This window comes from Danio aesculapii, chromosome 9 (assembly GCF_903798145.1).
Source record: "Danio aesculapii chromosome 9, fDanAes4.1, whole genome shotgun sequence".
NCBI lineage: Eukaryota > Metazoa > Chordata > Actinopteri > Cypriniformes > Danionidae > Danio > Danio aesculapii.
The window spans coordinates 6679036-6706247 of NC_079443.1; the positions used below are offsets into that span (position 1 = coordinate 6679036).

A 27212-nucleotide genomic window follows, 5' to 3' on the forward strand; every position below is an offset into this window, starting at 1 on the left:
CACCAAAGCCTACACTTGCACCAGTTAGAATCTGCTAAATATCATTGCCCCTGCTGCTGGCATGGTTCGGCAGCAAAATTCCTTGATTATTACGTCAGAAACAGTATAGTTCCTACCCATATCAGTCTAAAAATAGCAACTTTTACTTTTCGGTCAGTCTTGGTACACAATGTAACTACAAAAGAGTGAAGCTTTAAATAGAAGAAAAATCTTTTAAGATTATTTTGTTAATTTTTGAGCAAGATGCTAATGGTCTAATCCGATTCAATGATCTATGCTAAGCTAAGCTAAAAGTGCTCCTGTCAGAGCCAGAGATTGGCTAAATGCATTCAAAAATGGTAAACCTCAACTCTATTTTCAAAAAAAAGTGGAGTGTTCCTTTAAGACTTAACCTTGAAGCCACACTTACAGGACCACAAACGCTCTCACACACCACACAAAACACTCTTTTTCGCTCTATTTCTGCTTATACACATCAAATGCACACACATACTCGGTCTGTATCTCTCTCCCGTCACTTTCCTATTCATACACATCTTTTTGCTGTGAGATGTCCACCACTGTAAATCTCAGGAATCTTTCTAGAATCGCTTTCAAAAACTCTCTCAGAGGAGGCAAGGACACTTTAAAATCATCCACACGAAAGCCTTTAGTGTTCACAGTTACATCGCTAGGGCTCCTCTCAGTGCCACAGCCCCTGAGATTTAACTGGGAGTCACCTGAAAAGTCCCTGCTTACTTCTGTATATAAGTCTTGAATGGAAATCAAAAGTTTGGAATAATTAAGAAGCTTTTATGGGTTTGTTTATTTAAAATCTGCATTTATTTGATTAAAAATACAGTAAAAACTGTAATACATTTGTATTAGTATGTTTAAATGTAATTTATTCATGTATGGTAAAGCTGAAATTCAGCATTCCATCTCACACAATACTTCAGAAATCATGCTGATTCTTATTATCTACGTTGAAAATCTTTTTAATGATGTTTAAATTGTGAGGGCTAGAAACAAATATCATCATGAAAATGTCTGCAATTTATAGATTTTTTCTACATTTTCAAATTTCTCTTACTTTGAATACCAGTTTGATTTCCACAAAATCACCTTTAGACCAGGCAGACAATGGATTAAAAAAAAAATACATATAATAATAGCTACATTATTTTGCTTATGACTTGTGAATGGTTTGAAATTTAAAATTTATTGTATTTAACAGGGACAATGCTCATTATTTCTGGTATATTTGTAAACATCAAATCTATTTGCATCTGTGAGGAACTAGTTACTCTTGTTGGACCTTTATTTAATTGGATTTCTTTAAGCTTCTTTCTATCTGATTTATTCTCCCAGTTTATATTAAAACCCCCATGATTAGCATTTCTTTTGTCTGATCACATTCCTTTAGAAGTTTATACAATTTTTCATGAAAACTATCAGCAGTTGGTGGCCTATACAAACAAATTATATTAAATGACAAAAATTTGGCCAAAAATCACAAGACTCATTTTTTTACATTTCCCACGTCAGCCATTTTAAGAAATTGGTTTCATTTAGAATTTTATCATGAAATGATTTACTATAAGAGGCCATTGATGCATGAAACGTTGGCACCAGGCCCTGAAAACATTTCTAGTTTTGGGGTTTGTGATCAAAGATTACTATGACAATTCTAAATATGCTAACAGCTTTTGATTGATTTTGTCATGCGACTACTACACTGAAAAAAAATTATTCAAAGATGATTCCTTGGATTTATTAAATTTTTTTTAAGGGAAGCGGTAGTAAACAATTTATTTGGGCTGAACTTAAACAAACAAATGAAGTTGAACATTACTAAATTTAATTTGTTTGTTTAAATTCAGCACATATGAATTGTTTGCAATTTGTATTATAATACTGTAATGCCATTAAATTAAATTATCAAAATAACCCATCGAAAAAGGCTTTAAGACCTAAAGTAAGACCTGAAATTAAAGTGAACTTTGACTGCATTGTTGTTAAATAGAGAAAACATTTTACAAGTAAGTTTTATTCCAAATCTTGGACCTTATTCTAGAAAGAAAAAATAACCAATAAAATGTTGTAAAGCACCAAAGGCAGCCCAGATTAAAGTTAATTATAATACTTATTGGGTTATTATTTTATCCTTGAATTATCAATTGTACTTTTTACAAGAGAGGCTAGAAAAATCGTGAAGCTGTACGTTATTATTATTATTAATATTTTATTCAAATGCCCAAATTCTGACTGGGGAAAACTTTTTGGCCAGTTTATATGCCTAATAAATGACAATAGATCACAGGATTTAATTTAAAACTTTAACAAATTCCTATTTTTTCCCTCCTAGTAATGAACTTGTATTTTAAATACAAGTAGCCTATTTTTCATATTCCTTTATTCTAAATCTTTAGAAAATACTTTTAGTACATCAAAAAGTGTGACTATCTGCCAAACTAATCAAGCAAAATATGCTTAAAATGACGATAAAACGCAGTATTGAAACCTCATAATTAAATAGAAAATTAGTCGAATAACTGCAAAAAGTACCCTTTTTTTGAGGAAAAAAAGAACCACCCCATTCACCAGGCTGGCTACGGGCTTGTATATACTGTACTGGATCAACAAATTTGATGGCATATGATGCCAAACAGCGTCCTGTTTTATATCTGCATTCACTCACATCCCAATTGTGATATTTATTGTCTGCCATTTTGTCTAAAATCTCTTTTTAATTACTCATCATAGTTGATCTTGTCCTCCATGCCATACTTAGATACTAATTTTGTTTTTGTGTCGCTTCTAGTTTCTGCTCGCAGTTATATTTATTAGTGGTGTAACGGATCACAAATCCCACGGTTCAGATCACACTACAGTTTTTGAGTCACGGATTGGACCATTTTTCGGATCAGCACAAAAGGAGGAGACAAATGTTAAATGTTTTCTACTTATACAAAAAATATTACTGCATAAACCATTGGTTTTACCAAACTAATAACTTAGAACCTGTAATTTTAATAAAAAATATAAATGGGGAAAGAATCGGCTGAAAAAAGGAAAACAGTCAATATGAAAAATGATCTTTTCTACTGTTGCTGATAATGCTAAATAACGAAATTTAACATCTTGTACAACATATCATATTTATTTTTAATTCACACATAAAACTTCATGTTTCATTATAGGTGGATCATTTTTGAAAACCTATTCAGTGACATAATTTTGATGGTTGTTTGTCGCCACCTATTTGTTAAACAATAATTGCTATAACATTCACCAACGTCAAGTTTCATTTAACAGTAATTTTAATCTTCACCATAAACATCAGTGTTTATATCTGAACTATGAACTGTTTTCCAGTACTTTCTTTGTTATTTAATTGTTTGTAACAAACTGAAAAAAGTGTAAAAACTGAATCTCTCGATTAAACGCAGATTTGATTGTAGCGATTCGAAGGATTAATAAACATAAGCAAATCATTATCATTTATGTTACGCAGGTTTGAATTGAGATCATGATCTTTTAATGTTTAATCATGCAGCTTTAGACTGAATGCATTAACACAGGCTAAACAAACAGTGACAGAAAACTCTAATTAAGTACCTAAGAAAGCATTTAGGCCCACCACAACTTTTTCCGTCATCATTATATTTTACAAGGAACCCAAAATGCTTTCATGCATGTGATTTGAATGACGCGGGAGGCGATCTCTCTGTAATTTTTATAAATGTTGGATTAACCTACAAGTTCCAAAAAGTTATTAATCCGTGGGTCATGTGCATTCCGAACTGTGAGTTGTTATCTGTTACACCCCTAATATTTATATAGCTATATGTAATCTTTTCCCAAACATTCGAATACTTTGCCATCAAAGGAATAATTATGTTTAAAAATATATTAAATTGTAAAAAAATGATGTACAATGTTACTGTATTTCAAATCAAGTAAACTATATACAGCTTTAAGGATAACTATTCCAAACTTTTAATCTGTACTGTAATCGAACACATAAAATAGGTTGAAAAACATCTATCTACAGCAAAAACGCAACGCTGGCACTTTCCCCACATACGTTGGCTAACAGATGCACAAATCATCATACTGTATGCTTGTGCAATAGGCTCAGATTAAACAGAGACTGAGTTCACCAAACACGGTTTGACAGATTTTGTGTAGGCCCTGACACAGAGCAGATAAAGCCTTTTGAAACAGTTACAAAAAACGACACACACTTCCCTGCCTGTGCTGTAAACATAAATGTTATCTAAAACATCTTTAAAAGGTCAGAAACCAACAGGAGGATTGAAGTCTAAATCTGTAAACTGGATATACGATTAGTCTGTCTAGCAGAACCCGTGCATGCTTTATGACAGTTTAGTCCCTTAAAAGCCAAGGCCATATTTGGTCCCGCGTTCAGATGGAACATAATGGATCTTCTTTAAATCGGCTGCTGAAATAATGAGATCGTTCTTCTTGGACGGATTGAAACAGCAGCCTAATTAAGGGAAAGTTGCAGGCAAACATACCACAACCAATCTTCAGCCATATGAAGTGGAGTTGAATGCGAGAGTCCTACTGTGGTTACGCATTGTTTTTTAAGTAAACGATCCATTTGCTGCAACTTCTCTGTAATAAAAATGAAAGAAATCATGGGAGTACAGCAAATCGATCTGGGTATGACAGTCCTGTCAGCCATTTGAACGACTGTAAGATAACCACATGCTCTAGATTTGATCCGGCCGCAAAAGTTCTCGGAATGGTTCGTGCAGTGCAGTTCCTGTTAAGGAGAAGATATGGGGTCAACCTCTCACCACAGGGCCTGTGTGGGCTGTTAGCGGCACTTGGGAGCCGTAGTCATAGTCCAAATCGACAACGTGTGAGCCGCCAATCAAGCGCCCATGAGAGTATCCCCTTCTGTCGGCACGTCTGTCACGGAAGTTCTGGATGTAACTCTAAAAGAAAGAGTGAATGTAATCAATCTGATAAACTAAAAAGATAAGCATAAAGAGTTTGTTGATTAGCTTTTAATGGAAGACTCCTCATTTGGAGATAGGCTCACTTTACATCTTTACTAAGATTACAGTTGAGCCGATCTCCAGGTCTGATGGGGCACTTTTAGCATAGCTTAGCATAGATATTTGAAATGGATTAGACCAGTGTTTCTCACCACGTTCCTGGAGGACCACCAGCTCTGCACATTTTCCATGTCTCCTTAACCAAACACACCTGATTCAGATCATCAGCTCATTAGCAGAGACTAAAAGACCTGTAATGGGTGTGACAGACAAAGGAGATTTCCAAAACATGCAGTGTTGGTGGTCCTCCAGGAACATGGTTGAGAAACACTGGATTAGAACATTAGCATCTGTTGGAAATATGAAAACCCAAATCAGGAGACTCGTTACACGCAAAATTCTTTGAGAGGTGTTAGTTGTTCTGCACTCAAACAGCATCTTCAAGAAGTCCACATGAGTTTCTTGTGGTTCTCTGTAAGAGTCTCTTACAGTCTAACACTGATCTAACAAGTCTAAATTGAGTCTAAATTGTACAGAGTTGTCCTGTTTTGAATGAAATTATATAATTAAACACCAAAAAATATTACTTGATATAAATATATACTATATATATATATATAAATATACACAGCAGTTATGTCTGGTTCTCGAATCTGATTGGCTGACAGCTGTGCGATATTCTGCAATAGTGAGTACAGCCAAGAGGGCAAGAGTGAGTACAGCCTCCTCACTCTTGTGTATTACTCCGCCCACCTGTGACAGCAGATCAATAAACGCTCTGTAGTGCTGTATTTATACCATAGTAATTGTAGTGTATTGTGTGTAAGATGGGACTCACATATCAGGAATGTATGTATTTTGTGTTCGCCACTCTTTGTGTAACTGAGTTACTTTTTGGTTCGCTATCTTTGTTTCTCATGCGTCTCCTGTTTTCGTTACTTTAGTTCAGTAAAAAGAGAGAAATAAGAAATGCCTGCATGTGTTTAGCATTTTTTCTTATCGCAAACACAACAGTAATCTGGTAGAGTTTGCGCCGTTTTGGCTTTTTCGGGGTTAATTATTGTGATATAATGTCTCTAGACCGATGACATTTCCTGCAGTTCAGCCTTATAATCTTAAAATGTAAGCAAAATCACCTGTTTTGTCATCACTTTAGATATAACGCTAGAGAATCATTCAAATACTAGCTCTAAAGAGACATTGGTGAATGAGCAACGTTTTTTTTTTCAGCTGACGCCAGCTGCAGATGTGAATGAATGGCGGAAGAAAGTAGTTTGTAATACAAAAGGGTTTTTAGACCCTCTGTAAACTTTTTATACACGATTATGCTGTCAAACTGTAGTATAAATGCAATATATGTAAATGGCACATATAGGGCCTATCTTTCCTTTACAAATATTATTGAGAACATTACATATTCTATGCTAAAACAAAATTACGAACACTCTAATCTCATATATAAATCATATAAATTGTTTATGGTTGTATTTTACAGTAGGCTATTTATTGAAAAAAGTAATACTAATAATAATAATAATAATAATAATTATTATTATTATTATTATTATTATTATCATCATCGTTTTTATTATTTTATTATTATTAATATTGTTTATTTATTAATATTATTATTGTTTAGAATTTTTTTTAAGTCTACTTTTACAACTGTGTCAAATGTTTTCAAAGTGCACTATGAGGGGAACGCAATTGTCAATAGAAGATCTCTAAAACTAAACTGTTAAAATACTTTGAAAGCAAATTACACCTAAGAGAGATGACCTCAATGTTTTAAAATCATTCCGAGTTAAAATTTTGGAATGTTCTAAATGAATAGGACATAGAGGGGATAACTGGGAATAGAACACAACCTGGAACTATGCTTAACTACAGCTCTAAAGGTGTCGTTATAAGCGTACAAGTTGGTGACGCAGTTTGCGAATGTTCGTTGGAACGATGGATTTGAGAAACACTAAATCAACTAACTATGTTTGTAACGACGGAACTTGAAGCCTTAGTTGGCTAACAATGGTTTTCGGAAATGCACCCCTGGTCGATTTCATTAACCATTCACAAGTGTGATAGTTTACGAGTCTACAAGTTATACATCAGCAGCGCTACAATCGTTTTAATCTGTTTTATCTATTATTTTCTGTAAAGCTGCTTCTGACCATGACATGTCCACACTAAATTGTTATAAGAGACGTGTTTAAGGGATTATATGCAACATCCTTAATTTATTCTCTTAGGTAAGGAGAAAGCTCCACTTAAGTAACTGACGTAGAGGGAAAACGTATAGTTATATAAACTTTGAGGCATCACAATTGGTACTTGGTATCGGCCAATTACGATGACAAGGAATCGGTACTCAGTATCAGCTGCAAAAACCCTGTACCAGACCATCCCTAATTATGCAGGAAACATCTTGCAGAAAAATTTCGAAAGAGTTTTGATCATTTTTCAATTTAAAGCTTGACTTTTATGTAGTTACATTGTGTACTAAAATAAAATAAAAGTAAGAAGCGTACATTTTCTAATGCGATGTATTTACAGAAGAGTGAAGCTTTAAATAGGAAATTCTTTTGAGAATTCAAGTCATTGCTAAGCTAAGCTAAAAGTGGTCCTGCTAGTCCTGGAGATTAGCTAAATGGATTCAAAAATGGTCAAACTCAACTGTTTAATTCTTTGGGAGTTGTAAAATGTGCCTAATTCCAAAACTAGAGGGGTGTTCCTTTAAGATAACTGTCAGGTGGATTCGTGATGAGAGAAAGGAATAGTTACCGGAGAAAGTACATCTCCATCGAAGCGGCGGATGGTGTTGGGTTTCCGACGGTGGGTTGGCTCTGGATGCTGGACTTTTGGTGGAGGATTTGGGGGATGAGGATTGGTCTGAGGGGGGTGGTGGTACTTCTGTTGCTGTTGCTGAGGCGGTTGTTTCTGTGGCTTTTTCTTCTTTTTCTTTCGGCATTCCCTTCGCTCCTCCTTTTGACGGATTCGCATTAGCTGCACTCGTCTCTGCTGGTGATTGATGAAGACTAGAAAAGGAAGGAATCGATAGAGACAGATTGGGAGATATGCTCTGATATGGCTTCAGCAGCCCATCAGGTCAAAAACAGAGCGGTTCTTCTGTGCTGTATAGACACTGTTGTGTGTATTGGCTGTGATTCTCAATCAGTGGTCCAGAGCCAAGCTGATAAACAAACCGTTGAGTGTTTTGACACATTCGGCTCTGCACAGGGCTAAATCGACATTCTGTTCTCTGTCATTATTAAAAACAGACGGATTATTTCTGCCCATTCAGTTGCTGTGTTGTGCCTCAACAGCTCCATGGCCCATCTGTCAGGGAATTCGTGTAATGATCTTTCTCTGTCGCTCTCCCCCTCAGAAAACACTCCTCCCACTCTCGCCTCTATTCTTCTACCCCTTCCTCATGGCAGTGCCCTCCCCCATCCCGCCAAACAAGGGCCCAGCTTGTCGCCATGGCAACCACCCCCAGTGCAGTTCACACTGTCTGTTCTCCCAGTGGGCACTTTAATGCTTTATCTTAGTGTAACGGTTTGTTTAGCCTTGCACTTGACAAGGAAAATTAGAGATGCAAGCATATATTTAAAAGAGAAATGTTCAAGGTTCTGTAGACGTCTAGTAATATATACCCACAATTCTGTATTGGACATAGACAGTGTGATTTCTACCTTTAGATATTTCCTGAATACTTTCTTGAAATTGCCAAGGATGTAGGTGGTTGCTCTCTACAAGAAAGTGATCAAGTGGTTTAAAAGTCCCCATTCATGGATTTCAGGTCAGGCCTTCGATCACTTATGGCCCGTTTCCACTGAGTGGTATGGTACAGTACGCTTTTATGGCCGTTTCTTCTGTCAAAAGGTACCAAAAAGCGAACTGTACTGTACCACTTTTTGGGTACCCTAGCACAACAAAAGGGTACCAAAAAGCAGAGCAAGATGTGCAGCTGAACGCTATTGGTTTACATAGATACATTATTAGCTTGTGTACAAGCCAGGAGAATGAAAACAAAGGAAGCACCATTTTTAAATACACAGTCGAGACATTACACCATAATAATATATACATATAATAATGAGCCATGGTTGACCCGAGCTCAAAAAAACCTTGTTATCATCTTGATGAACAGCCACAAAGTCAAGAAGAAGAGCAGAATCTACCCTGTGCCTCGTTGTTTTTTACAAGGCCATCAAAACGCGAGCGGTTTCACTTTCTGGAGAGAGCTCACAGCGCGTCTTCTTGGGCAGATGATTCCTAACTCACTATAAATAACCTTTATAGTGTTTCTTACTTTAGTTATTTTTACCTTGAAGAACCCCCCCTTCCACCCCTACTCTTCCACCTTTCCCGTTATAGGGCGGCACGGTGGCCCAGTGGTTAGCACTGTTGCCTCACAGCAAGAACATAACTGGTTCAAATCCTTAACAGGCCAGTTGTCGTTTCTGTGGGAGTATATATGTTCTCGCTTTGCTCGCGTGGGTTTTCCCCCGGGTTCTCTGGTTTCATCCCACAGTCCAAAAACATGTGTCATATGTGAATTGATCAATCTAAATTAGCACTATAGTCGAGCTCTTAACCAGCAGTATATATCTATATAGCAATTTATAATCTGTCATCAGCTCTAAATAAGGGGGTAATTCTCAAAACTCGAGGATTTTATCCGCTCAGGGCTCTCTCCCGGGACAGCATGCCAGACTCACTTTATAATCAATCATCAGCTAAGTGTGAACTCTTGAAAGATACAGATAAGAGGTTTGCACTGACTGTTGGCTATATGTTGCGTACTGTTTTTGAACCTAAATAAGGACTAAATGTATGCTGTGTGTACCATTGGTACCCTTTTGGCAGTGGAAGCGCAAGCCTGATAAAGGTGACCCGTACCGACCCTTACATCTTAGTGGAAATGTGCCATTAGAGACACTGTGAGAGGTGGACACAGCTGATCTCCACAGCAAGTAATTAAGTAGGATAGTCATAAAAAAGAAACTATCCATAAATCTCCATAATAACACCAAGAGATAATTTCAGGAAGACACCTTGTTTTCATAAATGCATGGAGGGATGTCCTCTTACAGGGGCTATATGTCAGATGTTTCATATGTAAGGATTTGGGATATTTTTTGGTACAAAATCCAAAGGATGTGACATTTATGCTCATTTTCTGAGATTTTATTCTTCTGTTCTATGACACATGGAACAAACAATGCTCACTTAAAATGCTCACGATAATGCTGAAAGAACTGTTCTGTACTATAATGTCAATGTGTAATGCCAGGAAAATTGATTAACTATAAACTCACATCAATGTGACCTATATACTCTATTATATCACAGCCAGATCTACATATTCTATTGTCTCAAAAAATGGTAGGATGAAAATAATCTAATGTGAATCTGAATTAATCTATCCTCTAAAATAGAGCACTACTGTATATTAGGGAAATTGATTGAAACGTCCATGCAAGTGTGTTTTTGAGGGGGTTAGAGCATAAACACAGTAGGATGCTGGCCTTCAAGAGCAGGACTGGACAACCCTGCATCAGATGACCGGTCCTGACATATTTCATTATCTGTGTCCTACTCAATCTTGCACAAAGTCAGTGCGCAACCCATGAAAAATATATTCAATTGCCGACTGAGTGTGAACTGACCCGTTTGGCATGTGTGCAAAACCTACATTTTTGAAGGCTCAAAGTGCTCATGTGCTGCTGTTTACCCAGATGGTGTGTAGATGATCTGATGATGTGAATTGTGTCATACAGACTATCCACAAGCCGAAGTGGAACATGAACAAGGGAAGTATACTTTATGTTTTAGCCACAGTTTTGCCTCTTTTACTATAATGCTATGTTTCTCCTGAGCGGTACATTTCAGTTCAACACATTACAGTACATTTTGGTACAGGTCACCCTGATCAGGCTTGCATTTCCACTACCAGTAGTACTCTTACCCTTAACCTTTACCCTTACTAAAACCAGGGGGGACTGTGCCTTTGCAGTGGTTGCCCCTAAACTCTCCATGTTAGACAGGCCACAACCGTTTCTGTTTTTTCTAGTCTTAAAACCCATTTTTACTCTTTGGCTTTTAATACCATATAAGAGTCTTATGTCTGTTGTATGTCCTGTGTTTTAGGTGGTATATGTGTACAGCTCTTTGGTTAGCACCTGTTATTAAAAAGCCCTTTATAAACAAACATTGACTTCATTTCACTTGACTTGACTTACTTGGTAGGCAAGGTGTATGCCAGAAAATTGCTATAAGTGTCATTCGCGCTGCACGGGTCGTTCATATATCACATCTTTTACGAACTCAAGTATTTTATTTCAAATTTAGACTGTAAAATTTCCACATTTTTTATCCTTAATTAATGTGCACCAACAATGCATTATTACGGGGTTGTGTTTTGTTTGTTTTTAAAAATGGTGCTTCCCATGTTGTCATTTCCTTGTCTTGTTACATGTGGCCAACCAACAGAATTCAGTAATGATTCTAGCTCCACTCTCTTGGTACAATACAGTTGGGTTAGTGGTATGGTACAGTATAAAAAAAGTGCTATGGTACGGTTCACTATTTTGGTAACTTTGACAGTAGAAAAGGAAAAAAATACAGACATTACTGTACTGTACTGAACTGTACTGCTCAGTGGAAATGGGCCATAATTGGAAATGGGACTCATTGTGAATACAGGCCCATGGCTATATTTTTCGGAAACTGCAAATATGTGCAAATATATGTCTGGATTTTGTGTGTTAAACCAATGCTACAGGGAGATACTACGTCACCAACAACCAGGAGCGCTACTAGGGGGTGGGGGGTGGTGGGAGTTCGGACAATTCTAACGGCCCATGCCGTTTTGGGGCTCCCAGAGATACTATTACTGTGCGTTCACACCGAAGGCGGTGAAAGCGTCAAAGTAGCCAGAAGCCAATCATTTTCAGTGGGAGCTGGTGGCGATAAGTGGCGAGGAGCATCGTGGCACGTCTTCGTCGGTCTGGGCGTAGAGGAGAATTGAAATTAAGTCAACTTTATGGTAATGAGCTACGAGTGGTTCGGATGCAAGCAATCAGAATGTAAGTCCACCATTTGAGAGGAGTCCAGAGAACACAGTCCTGTGAACTTCGTTTCCAACCACAGTTGTTCCCAAGGGTTTGATTATTGCGATTGCCAAATTTCCAATTACTTACAATGTTTTCTTACAGGAACATACATTTTGAAAGATACTGGTGAGTTACTGAGGTACATAAATTATTATTTTTTTTCTTTAAAAAAGCGGGAATCTCATGCGACAATACAGTATTGCGGCCTCAGAAAATTTTAGACATATGGACACATATTGGATAAATGGAGCAAAGCCACTCCACACACAACTTAATCTTTAATTGTTAAATTAATTTGATAAAAAGTGTGCAACATTTTCACGCTAGAAAGCATGTTTTATGCTGGAATGTAACTGATTTGCTGATAATGCTGCAATAACAAATAACAATAATGTTGTCATAGGGTTTGTACCAGCCAGCAGCACCCCTGCCAACAACTACTGTTCCTTTTCGCACTACTACTGACCAACCTTCATATGGATGACTTTTCCGGCTTGATCAGTTTGCTCTGTAGATCTGATGGATTTACGAGAAGGACAAGCAAACGGTACATATGATAAAATGTGGCCCAATAATGTATTTGAGATCATCAAAAATCTCAGCCATGTATCTCAAAGTTCCCAAAAATGTAGCCCTGGGCATGTACTGTATCTCTACAGAGTCTAGGTTGCATAATTGACACATTCTTGTGAAACTTACCTTCAGTGTGTGAATATCCTTCAGCCGTGACCTTCCACTGAATAAGAACACCCAGCAGTGCCAGCACAGGCCAAACTCCCATGACCACCCATGTGAACCAACATACTTGGCGAGGTGGATCCACCTTTACCCTCTCGTAGATGTAGCGGGTCAAAGCGAAGAGCTCCACGAAATAATCCACAGTCACAGTGACCACGGCGGATCCAAAGACGGCGGTGGAGATGGTGGTGAAACAGCGCTGCCACTGTAGAGTGAGCACAGCAAACAGCATGCCTGAGCCCAGCAGCACGCCTAGGGGAAGCCACACTGTCCTCGGGTGGTAAAACTCCTCCAGAACCACCAGAGAGGCCAGGGCCGCTAGTAAACCCAGGAGAAGTCCAACCATGAAAAGCCCCACGCTGCGGACTAGCATTGTGACCAGACCGCACAACGTACCAATTCCCAGGCCGATGCCCACACTGGCCTCTACACTTAGCTGAGTGTCCATGACCCGTTCCTTATAGCAGAGCATGAAGATGATGATGGAGCCAAACATCAGACCCGTGAGGAACATTACAGCCTTAAAGCAACGGTACCCTACAAGAGAAGAGAGGTGGAGAAGGTAGGGAAGAGCAGGAAAATGTAAAAAAGTTAATAGTTTTGAATAGAATATGATATTTTCAAAGCAATAAACAAACTGCATATTTTAGGACCGTTCACACTGTAGTTCGTTGTTTTAGGCCCCGTTTACACTAATACGTTTTAGTTTGAAAACGCATAAGTTTTGCTATGGTTACACCTTCCGTCCACACAACTCCAGAGTTTTTGAGCCCCGAAAAAGGCTGTTTTCATTTTAAAATGCTGCTTTGTGTCAATGTGGACGGGGGAAAATGGAGACATCTGAAAAAGCATAGCATGGCTGCAGACATTCGCATCTGATTGGGGCTTTTTCCGTATTATTAAGTGCACAAAGTTCAGTCTTGCATCCTTTCCTTGATCAGACTTTGCAAGTTTGATATGGAAAACAAACTCCCGAGGACACGGGTAAATCTTTAAAGGGAACAGTGTACTTCATAACTTCATTCACATCACCCTGGCTACACTGTTTCTTAACAATAAAATGAAAACATGCTACAAGGAACTGTCTATTTTTATTTTGATATTAACAACTTAACAGACACCAAAAATGTTGAGGTGTCGTGTACCTACATATTTACATGACTCATCTTCGCTGTATGCAAATTTATGACAAAAAATAGCCTATAACATGACTGCTTCCTTTCATTTTCATTGAATAATAGGAAACATACCCTCTCTTTTGCTGAATATCAGTTTTAATAATCAGTAATGGCCATTATAAAAGTTTAACGTACAACAAGTTTATACATCAAAGGAAATAAAGGCAAGCAATCAGTCAAATTGTAGAATCAGTGTACGCGGTTAGATAAATTAATATTTAATAATAATATTAATATATTATCTTATCTTTGCGCTCAGCCAAAACATGTTATCTGAGCAGAAGTAATAGATTCAAAATACCAAAGAGTCGTTAGATAGAGACAAGATGAATTAAATATCACGTTTAGTGAGAGATCCTACGTTTAGGTAGATCCTTGATGAGCTGTCCGACATGCACTGCAGTCACTTGAGGTGGTGTGCTCAAAGCACCCGCTGACTGCCTGGAGCTCAGACGTGCAAATACACTGCAGCGCATGCCAGAGTGTGTGTGTGGTCACGTGATGTGCATTTTCAGTAGTATAATATGGACGAAGATCTTTTCAGAAACGTGTGTGGATGTGAATCGTTTTCGTTCTAAAACCCTGTTTTAAAACTAAAACGAATTAGTGTAAACAGGCCCTTAAATACCCCTTTTAACCCCTAATAAATTAACATTACACAATTACAATTGAGAAGTGGTGTTAGCAACTTACTCAAGGATAAGCAGAATTAGCTGTTAATCCACAATGTGATGAAACATGCAGTGTGAAACAGTGCAGATTTGTTACATCTCTTTTTACAGCTACTCTCGATTCTTAGGAACCAATAGCCAATCGCATGCCTCACATTCATGTAGTTGTTTCAACATATGAGGGCAAAATGTAAAACAAGAATAAAGAACGTTTTAGTTAAAAAAGTATATACTAGCAATAAATAAATGTATATACATATTACAATATGAAAAACGCTGCTAGAGCCTTAATGTTTACGTTAAACAGTTTACGTGCTGTGTTTGTCCCAACACACACCACGAATATACATATAGGAACGTTAACCCAGGGTTTAGAATTGTACTGTGTGAAATCTCAACATATTAACACCAAGGGATAATTGTAAAATTATGAACAAAGTGTGACAACTGAGGCAAAATAAAACTAAAATACTAAAGTAACCCTCGTTCCCCGAGGCTGGGAACGGAAATGCTATGTGGAAACTCCCACTATGGGGATTTTGTCAAAATCCAATCATCTGAAAGGGTATATAAATGGTACAATATACTGCCAATGCGTTGGCAGCATCAGCATGCACAGCTGTCGCTACTTACAATCAATTTGGAATAAAGCGCAGTGCGTGCCAAGCTGAGGTATCCTTTTTTAGCTGAAGAGACTTTTATGCTCAACAGCTAAGGGGAACAAGGGTTACTTTAGTAACCGGAGCGTTCCCCTTCGGAAAGGGAACACGAATGCTATGTTCCTTTACCACAATGATTGCCCCTGAGCCACAGCTCTACAATGTCTGTTAGAGAGGCGCTGCGTGCTAACGCCCAAAAGGATGCGCGCTCCGAGTGGAGTGCGCTCTCACCCATGGGGAACACGGCTTGCCCTGGCTCAGATGAGCAAGGGAGACGGCATCAACTGTTCAGTGGGTATATTCCAACCTATGTTTGGATACGTCACTTCCCTTCTGCCAATCACCGTAACACATAAAGAGCTGCTCGGAGGATCTAAAAGCTCTGAGTACGATCCGTATAATACACAAAGCGCGAACAGGACACAGCAATAAAGGGGCTTGGTTTGCCTACTCCATGGGCAGCGCTTGCAGGTTCGCTACATAGTCTAAATAGAATGCTGTAGGAACCTAGGGCACCTTGGTGGGCTGGGGTCTCAGGAAAAACGTGAGAGTGGGCCGGCTCAAAGCGCTGGCACATTTCGCTGACCGAAAATGCCTCCAGACACCCACCCATTTGACCGATGCCAATATGCCCAGCAGAGCTGTCTACCTGGACAGAAATCTTAAAGATACTGAGTCGAGTGATCAAGCAGACCTCTCCTAGGAGAGATCTCCAAGTGGGTATGAGAGCGGAACAGGATAGAATTAATATCCACATCTCACGTCTCTGGGAACTGGATGATGAGGTGATACTTTCCCAGCGTGCCGCCATCACCGCGTCTTCAGAGCGGGCATGATTGTAACCCCAACCCCTCAGTGCAGAGGGGACAGCCTTAGCTCCAGCCAACTGAAGGAGGATAGCATCACACTGACCAGCTCATGTTTCCTCTCTAGCACCGGTAAAAAAACGGTGCAGCGCGAGATAGACTGCCAACAGTGACAGTCACCCGGTGCGCACTCGCGTCCCATGCGCATTTTGGGAACCGATCGTAAAATCAATGCTGAAGCGGTCTTAAATGGAAACAGCGGCTGCAGATGCCATATGCTCTAGGAGCCTCATATCAGTGGGACCACAGTTTCTCTGTCAAACTCTCAGACAGGTCAGCATCAGCAGGGCGTGCTCTTGGGGAAGGTGCACCGTCATGGTGATCGAGTCCAGCTCGAACCCGAGAAAAGAGATGCTCTGCATGGGTGCTAGCTTGCTCTTTTCTCAGTTGACCTGAAGACGCAATAGGTCCCAGCAACCTGTGTCTGTGTGTAATCAATTGATCCCGTATGCACTAAATCATCCTGTTGAGATAATGGAGTATGCGGATGCCCGCGGGCTGAAGGGGCGCTAGGGCACCCTCCACAAGCTTGAAGAAAACCCGCGGAGACAGAGATAGCCTGAAGGGGAGGACTTGTACTGCCAGACTCGACCTTCGAAGGCAGCTTGTGAAGACAGCGGTTCAAAACGAGCATATCTAGGATTGGCCGTAGCCCACCGCTCTTTTTTTTTGGGTACAATGAGGTCCAGGCTGTAAAACCCGCTCTCAATCTCGGCTGGAGGGACCGGCTAGATTGCATCCTTCGCCAGGAGGACAGCAATCTTCTCTCCGAAGACAGGGGCTGGCACAGGGCTGACTCTGGTGAGATACAACATCTGTGAACTTGGGAAGCCGTTTTGCAAATTGAATTGCATAGCCTGATCGTGCGTATGAGCCACCGCGAATGGCTGATACCGCGCTAATTAGGCAGGCAGAGCCCTCACTGATGGCTTCATCGCTACAATCGCTGACATACCAGCAGTGGGGAGCGCGGAGTGGGAGGGCTAATCCGGGAAGCACCGGGGTCCAGTCGAAAAGCTGGAGGCGAGAGACTCACTCTCATCTCGCACCCAGGCTCCGGAGGAGGGGCTGGAAGTGTGAGAAAAGGTCTCCCACTCCTCGTGAACCACTAGCGAAGTGCATCGATCCTGCGAGCTGGAAGGCATAGCGTCCCAGACTGGCAGTGTTCAGGCTGTCACATCCGGGGATGGAGAAAATGCTCTTTCTTTGAGGGTTTGATGGTGTTTAAGCGCTGTTGAATGAAGAGCCCGGCCCCCCACCGGGGAATAAGCAAGTTCCCTCTTCTCCAGATGGCCCGTCTAATTGCTTGCGAGGTGCTCGGCACTGCTGCTTGGCCGAAGCAGCTCTCGTAGATGGGCACTCTCGACGATAAGGGGTGGATATGGATGGTTTGGCGGGGGGAGCAGTCTTATGTCCCCGCTGACAGATGACTTATCGCATCCGACTGCACTATTGTGAATTCCTGGGTGAATCCACCGAAGGTGTCGCCGAACAAGCCAGCCTGGGATATGGGCGAGTTAAGAAAGCGAACTTTGGCAACTTCGCGCATATCTTTTTTCCAGGTTAAGCCAGAGGTGGTTATTCCTGGACCACGGATGTGACCATCATCCTTCCCAGGGCAGACGCAGCGGACTTGTGGTCCGCAGAGCTCAGGCGGTGAGGGGCTCGTAACAAGCCTGGGTTGGAACCACCCTCGTGCAGCTGGGCCAGCGCCTGCGCATGGTAGCACTGGAAGGTGGCCCTAGCGTGCAGGGTGAGCAACTTGGCCCACGGCTGTGTGGGCTCTGGCTCCGAGGGAGGCAGATAACCAACAAGCCTTGGACGAGAGACGAGGCTGACTACACTAGGAAGAGGCACCATGTGGGCCCGCAATGGCACTCTCAATCTGGGGAATCGACTCATACCCCCTGGCTGCTCCACCATCAAGGGTGGTGAGGCAAGGGAGAAACCCAGCTCGACTGTGCCGCCATGTATCACACACTCTGGACCGGGAGAAGCAGCCTGCTTTCTTTTTCTCTCTCTCTCTCTGTCGTATCAGCCGGAGAAAAACCCTCTACTCTCTCAGAAGCTTTGTGAAAGGATATGAAGCGAAAAGGATGCCTCAGCTTGGCACATACTGCGCTTTTATTCAAATTTGATTGTAAGTAGCGACAGCTGTGTATGCTGACGCTGCCAACTCATTGGAATTTCATTGGCCCATTTATATACTCTTTCAGATTGGATTCTGACGAAGTCCATAGTGGAGGTTTCCACATAGCATTAAAGGTCCCCTCTCAAAGGTAAACCAAGGATTCTGTTAATTTGAGATACCAAATGAACCAGGGTTAACCATTTTTAACCTTGAAATTCCATTTCAAACCGAAATAAGTGCACCGTTTACCTACAAGTATATGCTTGCTTCTTATCTCTATGCCTCTATAAGTTAAAATTAAAGTTGTACTTCTTTCATTAGGTATCATTTAAAACAGCTCATGTTTAGCCTTATTTTAGCCCAAATCTCTATAGTTAGACATCTATTAAACACAAAATTGCTTGGTGGGGCAGTTCATGCATGTAAACCAACATGTGCAATGCATTTGCCCATTAATGTTTGACATGATTATGAGTATGAACTAAAGAATATAAGTTACAAGGGATAAAATATATATTGTAGCCCATTTAAATGGCTATAAAAATAATAAATATATAAGAATATACACTTCAAATGAGGGAATAAATGTACCCCTCATCTTGAATCTAGATCTAGATATGTAGTGTATATTCAATAAAATATTTTAAATAAAATAATTTTTTCTGTTTCTGGGATTTTTTTAGAACATGGCTCGACTTGAAATCATGGGGATAAACATTTTGTTTGGAAACATATAAGTGAGATCAGGAGAATTGCATTGAGTGAAAGCATTTGGCTCTCTGTGCCATTAATGTTCATTCTTTTGCTACAGTTACAGTACATAAGTACCTTTAAAATCGACAGAAGCCTTTCATAATGCATTGTGCTTCTCGCTAAGAGGTTATCTGCTTTCAACTGATGCAATTTAGACCTGTTAATAATGGCCCAAATTGACAGCAGAAGGTTAGGAAGAATAAACAACATGTTGTAACGTTTTAACATGGCCACACTGGGACTGGAGTGCCACAGACAGGGGAGATTCGATATTCTGCTGTTGGTCACAGCTGAGAAAGCTTCTCTCTCTCTCTCTCTCTCTTCTAGCAAGTAATAGGCAGTGAAAGCAAATTTCACAGTCAAGTGAAAGTGATAAAGCTTATCTAATACAGAGGGACATAGATTTGTCACCCTTGTCTGGTTGTCACATTCAGATGGTTATAAAGTGAATTAAATTTGGCTGTAACAACCACAGCTGAATCGATGATAGTGGTAACAAGACAAAAACATTTTCATGCCAGAATCTCGGCTCATTCTGAATTGCACTTCTTATGTTTTACCAGACCAGAATTTTGCTAAATTTATTTTAGACATCTATTAGACATCTTGGTAACATTTTACTTAAAGGGATGTTCATAAAACTGTCATGACACCTTTATAATCATGCCATGTTTCAATGCATGCTTATGACAACTGTCAATAAGTGTCATTTGCTCAGTCATTCAGACATTTTCTTTTCGGCTTAGTTCCTTTATTAATCATGCCACAGCGATATGAACCACCAACTTATCCAGCATATCTTTTATGCAGCAGATCCACTTCCAGCTGCAACCCATCACTGGGAAACACCCACACACTCCTATTCACACACTACGGGCAATTTAGCTTACCCAATTCGCCTATAGCGCATGTCTTTGGACTGTGGGGGAAACCAGAGCACCTGGAGGAAACCCACGCCAACACAGGGAGAACGTGCAAACTCCACACAGAAATGACAACTAACCCAGCTGAGGCTCGAACCAACAACCTTCTTGCTGTGAGGCATATGTAAATATGTAAATACATTGTTTGAAATGTCATTGTCATGACAACTTGACTTTACCAAGACAACATGATTTAAAATCCTAAATATTTCATAAACATGACCGTCTAGAGGCCATTATAATCATATCATGAATTTTCTGATCACTTTTTCCAGTGAATCAAAATTAATTTGTCATTAAAAAAAAAAAAATCACGCTGCCAACTAATCTCAAAACTGCCTAATTATTATTTAAAGACATTTAATGACATTTTAATGACAAATTAAAAATTTACCACTGTAGAGGCCAAAAAATATATAAATAAAGCTGTTATAAAATTAGTTTCATGTTTATGACAGATTTATGACAATGTAAACTGTTTTGGTAATGTCAACTTGCATGACACAGATATTTAGATTAGATGTTGACTACGCTACTGTTGTCTATTGGAAAGAATGCACCAATAGAGCCGCCATTTTAGTACCGGGTAGCACTTCTTTGAAATGAATGTGGGACCAAGGTGCAGTGGAGGACTGGCCATCCAGAGCTATATCTATGATCTGGAGTTTTCCCGGTGTTCAGCGTGCAAATATTTGTTTAAATTACGAAAATTATAATTTTACATCTCTTTTCTACATCGATGGATAAGTGACCACATGGGCATTGCAGAAAAGAGCGTGTGTTTGTGTGCATGGAAATGTATTATCCTCCCTACCTGTTAAATTTGATCTAATCCGTGTCCTGAAACACACCCCCTGGTCTGCTTTCACTTCTTATTCTAACGGAGAGAGCGATTAGTTTGTGAACGAATCCCCATTATGAACAACTCGTTCACTTAACCGACAATAATACAAGTTTCTAGCACCGCAGCATCTTGTTGTCATACTTAATTTACAGTGTTTGCTGATTTTATTCAACAAAACTAGCATAAGCCTAGTATTTAGTGCGAGTTGGTGCTACTTTGCCTTATAGTCAGTGCAGTAAGAGACTGTATTATCATCAATACTTGTTTAGCACAAAAGTTCGTAACATACAAAACTGTAAAAAACAAAACCTTACCTATGGAGAATTATGCCTTTATGCTTTGTTTTCTTTGTTTGCTCGTAACTACACCCATACACACTGCTAAAGTCCAGCTTCTTCAGACTGGCTTTTGTCTTGACTAAGTGCGGTTGAATGACATTAGTCCTGGGAGCACTGTACAAATGTGGTGGACCTATTGACGCATGCGATATCTAGTGTATATATCTATGGTCATGACAAAGACACTAACAGGTTTTGTTGTCTTGGTAATGTCAAATTGTCATGACAAAGACATGTTATGATGTATTTGTTTATGTTAAGTCATTAAGACATGCACAATGTCATAAGCATGTATAAAATCTCATTCAATTTATTACTACTTCTTAAGTTGCTACCGCTACGTTTAAATCCCACCTGTGCAGAAATCAACAGCACAACTGGGTTGTAACCCATGTTGCCAGATTGAGGTAATAAACGCTTCAAGATTTTAATATTTCATCAATTGTGTGAAGTGATGAGCTTCATAGATCTGGCAACTTGACAAACATGGTCAAAATTTTATTTTTCCTAACTAGATTGTGCCATACAAATTATGTGAGTTTCCCAGGAGAAATAACAAAATGGGATGGTGGGTGTGAAATACGGGAGGCAAGTATGTTCTAAAGGTGTCATGACAGTCTTATGAACACCCCTTCAAGTAAAGTGTTACAGATGTCTTTTAAACACAAAGACATGCTTGCTGAGCAAACCTACCGAAGAAGCAGTAGATGATGCCAAACAGGCAGCACATGGAGCAGACGACAGACGGGACCACCTCATAGCGCCGTTCAATGTCCTCATCGCAGCTGAACAGACGCTCTGGACTCCCGTCATTAGATGGCAGCGAGAGCTTAAAGGCCAGAAACTGGGCTGGGGACGTCATGCTGTCTGTGTGTGTTCGAGAGCGCTACGTATCTTTAGGGAAGCCCAGCAAACAGGGAGAATGGGGTCATGTGGAAGGTAGAAGGCGCAGAGGTTTCCATCCACTACAATTTTCCTGTTCAAAGAGATCAGAGACAGATGCACAGACATTAACTGATGAATGTTAGATACAGTTCGACTCTGCCATAAAAAAACATAGTGAAGGCAGACTAAATTTTAAATTTAATATTCTCTTTGTGACAACATCAGACCATGTAATGCCAAACCGCTGTCTGACTCCATTAAGCTCTTGCGTCAAGTCAGATTTTCACTTCATTTAGTCATACTTTTTTTCTGTGTTGAAAATATATTGCCTGACATTTTAAAAACTAAAAATGTGTGATGCCACACTGGGAGAAATAACCTTTAACGTCAACACACTGGCATAGAAGAGCCATCAAATGTTGACTGCCTCAGTAAACATAAGCTGAGGGGGAAAAAAAATTATAATTCTGATTTGAAACTAAGTGGTGTAAACAGTGGTGTGTATTTTCCTCAGAGGATGTATGTGCTGCTTTAGTTGACAGCAGTGCTTTAATTGCTTGTAAGTGCATCACACTGAGCATATTTTCCTTATTAGAAAGTCAATGTTTGAACTTCAAAGAGACATAAGGAGTACTTGTTAATGCACAGAACGTAGCATTTAATGTTTCACAAAACATTGTTATGATATTCATCTACTTCACACAATACATCAAACACAAAAAGCTACAATAGAGAGTTTGCTTGCTTTACAAAAAAAAACGCTACAACAAAAGCCTTCGCAACACCAGCAATGTTCGTCTAGACATTATGATTAAAGCGGGAAATTAGATTTTTCCCATTTCATTTATGTGTTGATTCTCTCAGCAATTTCACACATGAAGAACTATACCATAGAGTTCTGGGGAAAAAAATGAAACCACTTCACGGTTATCATTTGTATTAACGGATTAGGCATTATGTGTTTGGAGTAAAATATTCATTTGTATTTTTATTTTATAAAATACCGATAATGTGTAGACAGACAGACAGACAGACAGACAGACAGACAGACAGACAGACAGACAGACAGACAGACAGACAGACAGACAGACAGATAGATAGATAGATAGATAGATAGATAGATAGATAGATAGATAGATAGATAGATAGATAGATAGATAGATAGATAGACTTTACTGGGGCGGGTCGAGCAGGTACAGTTGAAGTCAGAATTACAAGCCCCCTTTGAAATTTGTTTTCTTTTTTAAATACTTACTAAATGATGTTTAAAAGAGCAAGGAAATTTTTTCAGTATTTTTTATTCTAGAGAAAGTCTTATTTGTTTTATTTCTGCAAGAATAAAAGCAGTTTTTAATTTTTCAGAATCCATTTTAAGGTCAATATTATTATCCCCTTTAAGCTCATTTTTTTTTCAATTGTCTACACAACAAACCATCATTATACAATAACTTGCCTAATTACTATAACCTGCCTAGTTAACCTAATTAACCTAGTTAAGCCTTTAAATGCCTTTTTAAGCTGTATAGAAGTGTCTTGAAAAATATCTAGTCAAATATTATTTACTGTCATCATGGCAAAGATAAAATAAATCAGTTATTAGAAATGAGTATTAAAATATTAAAATTATTATGTTTAGAAATGTGTTGAAAAAATATTCTCTCCATTAAACAGAAATTAGGGAAAAAAATAAACGGGGGCTAGTAATTTAGGGGTGCTAATAACTCTGACTTCAACTGTATATTAACGGCTGCCCATATATCTAGTGATACACTTTTTTTTACTTTTATTTTTTACTATTATTATCATCCTTTTACTTTTTTTTGTATCTGCCCGATTAAGTAGTGGAAAATCTTTTCTCCTTTACCCGTTTCATACTGCTCTTTCTGTGTGCGCGTGCAGACCCACAGAGACCTGAACCTTTTTGCATCAGGCCAGGGTTTCTAAATCGACTAAAATGTCAGAGATTTGGTTTTGCTTTCATTTTCTAAATTGTCATTCATTTTATGCGCTCAGCCGCATAAGGGACGTTAAATAATTAGTGCTTTAAACTAAACGATTCAGAAAAACTTTACTAAATACTCGGTGAGGACGACATTACATCTAAACTGGCTGCAGAATATTTGTACACCATTAAAAAAGGGTAATCAACTCATAAGTTTTGTTTAAATATTCTACATGTTTTATTCTTTTTATTCTATTTTTAAATTCTAACCCATTGAAAAGAAAAAAGTTTAAAACAAATCGTTAATAAATAGAAATAGTGTTAAAAATTAATTATGTTTTGTTTGTAGCATATAGTTAACTATTTATGTGGGTAAGAGGTGTGTTTCAATCCAGCTACCACTGCAAGTATATTTCAAACCTGTAGGAAACACTGTAGATAGATAGGTAGATAGATAGATAGATAGATAGATAGATAGATAGATAGATAGATAGATAGATAGATAGATAGATAGATAGATAGATAGATAGATAGATAGATAGATAGATAGATAGATAGATAGATAGATAGATAGATAGATAGATAGATAGATAGATAGATAGATAGATAGATAGATAGATAGATAGATAGACAGACAGACAGATAACACTTAATTATACTGACCTTTCAAAAAATGTAAAAATTATGTTGAAATCTGATTACTAATATTAAATACTGATTAATAAGATAAAGTAACTTAAAAACATACATCATTGCTTTTTATTATATATAAGTGTGATAATGTTCCTATTTTAAATTTTAAAAGACATTACAAATAGTTTATAAAATAATTTCAGTCTTTAACTTTACCGAAAACATTTACCAACCCAGCAGACACACATTATAAACAACGTTATAAAATGTTCATATTAGGTTAGATTTAGGTCACCAGTAACTAAGGACAACATTATTTTGATGTCCAATAACGACGTGAAATGACATTGATATTTAGTTGATTTTAGGATGTGTTGGAAACCAAAATCCAACGTCGAGCCAACATCTTAAACCAACGTCATATTGACATCAAATACTGACATTTATTCGTCAGGTTTGGCAACCAAAAGCCAACGCCTGATATACGTCATATTGGTAACGTCCACACAACGTCAAGCTGTAACATCATTAGACGTTGATATTTGGTTGTTTTTAGGTTGCTTTGGAAAGTAACCAAAACGCAATATATGTTCAACGTTGGGCATTGATGTTGGCCTGATGTTGGGTTCTAACGTCAAGCTTATTTTAATTTCCAAACAACATCCCACGATGTTGGGGTACAACATCAATGTGACGTCAAGTTGACGTCCTGTGCCTGCTAGGAATGAATGAAAGATAACCGTAACTGGTGGTTTCTTTTTATTTCTGTACAGTATAGCTTGATGTGAAATTGCAGAGGAAATCAGCATATAAATAAATTCCTTATCACAAAAAAAGGTTCATTTGCATGTTTGCTCCCTCTGCAATTCAGAGTCAACCTTTGCAATTCACAAATCACTGGCATCTCAAAATGCACTGAACCTTATTTGAATTCTGTTTATAAAAGAAACATATTTATTTAAATAAACAGAATATTTTTGGTCAAAAACTGCAAATGCACTTTGCTTTCAAATGCACCTTTAATCTTTCTTGAGTTGTGTCTGACGGTGGCTTGAAATGACATGATTCAACTTAAAAACCTGTTGAAAGCACATTAGAAAAAATGATTAAGATCCTACACACATATATATTCAACACAAATATTTGGTGTATTCATTATTTGAATTCCAACTAAATTAACTGACTTATGACATACACAAACTTGCCCTTCAGCATGTACTTTCGATTTGACAGAAACAAACACGCTTCATTAATGAACAGCGACATGTTATTTTCATCAGCGGCTAAAAAGCTGAACCAAAAACAGTTTATTTACATTATGATGCATATTTCAGGACAATACAGCTCTTCAGCTCTTGTGACAGAAAGCCCTACAGTCTCACGTTGTCAATGAGGCTACGCATTATCATTTCCAGTCATTTACGACATGCGAGAGAGCTTTTGTTTGAGCAGAGATATTTCCAGAGCAAATGTTGTTGAAAATACAGCTTTTATATAACCAGGATAACAACACCTCACTTCCTGTCTTTTGTCAAAAATAACAGTGTAATTCTGGGATGCTACAAGTTATACATGATTTAGCGGAGATGAGGAGAGCGACCTGCCACCATGGCAACAGCCTGAGAACCAATCAGTGTTTTAGCCTGTCTTGCAGTTTTTTCAGTGCTGGAGAGTTTTTTTTCTCCCCTAAAGCAAACCCTCCCCTTCTGCACACAAGACGTGCAAATAACAACTTTGCCCAGATGGGAAAGCCTTGGAAAGTGCGAATGAGAAAGACTGATCAAGAAACCAATAAATAGGAAAAATAAGATTAAGCTGGTAGATATGCTTTGGAACATGGGTGCTGGGCACTGTGTGATAGCAACGTTCCCATCTACTTTAAGCTCCTTCAAAACTTTACCAGTGAGATTCTGGTTTGCATTATGCAGCCAATATAAATAGTTTGTGTCTGTTTAGCCTGATCGCACAAGAAATGGTAGAAATTTTACATTATGTCAGAAAAGTGTCTAATTCATAACGATTCATACAATTTCATTTCACTTTCAAACCAACAACACCTGTCACTCAGCATGTATTTTTAATTAAGAAGGTTTAATGCTCATTAATTAAATGATAAACCTGTCTGCTTCCTTTGGAGTGTAGTACACCTTTTTGCACTTCGAATGTCTGTGGTATTTATAGGTGAGGTATTGTTCGATTGACAACCTAGTGGTTAAAAGGTAGTAGGAGGTTTGCTGAAGGCGCAGCTGTCGTGCAGCGAGTGGTTTGCGTCTTTAATAAACTATGACAGTGCGTGTCTATTGAAAAGTAAGAATGATTAATAAATCTACATGAAACAGTCCCTTAAAGGTGATGTTGCGTCTTCAGTTTCAGGCTCAGGCACACTTTGTACTCATGCTACAAGCGTACTGCTCCAAAGCCCAACCGAACTATGCTCTGGCACACCTCTTTCAGCCAGGCCAGGGCTGGTAAACTGAACCGCACATGGGCCCGATTCGGAGCACTCACACTTGTCAAACGAACA

At 38.8% G+C, this 27212-nt stretch overlaps 1 protein-coding gene across 1 annotated transcript in view; it reads right to left on the bottom strand.

Annotated features, from left to right (window-relative positions):
• Positions 1-3483: 3483 nt before the first annotated feature.
• The window catches only part of tmem198a (transmembrane protein 198a), a 45762-nt gene continuing 22033 nt past the window's right edge, over positions 3484-27212 (bottom strand). Inside the window, exons 2-5 of the mRNA XM_056466103.1 lie at positions 21922-22204; positions 12827-13402; positions 7791-8044; positions 3484-4949 (exon numbers count right to left, since the gene is read on the bottom strand). Of these exons, the coding sequence (XP_056322078.1) occupies positions 4797-4949; positions 7791-8044; positions 12827-13402; positions 21922-22090 (1152 nt within the window). The 5' untranslated portion in view covers positions 22091-22204 and the 3' untranslated portion in view covers positions 3484-4796. The remainder of the gene's footprint in view (positions 4950-7790; positions 8045-12826; positions 13403-21921; positions 22205-27212) is intronic.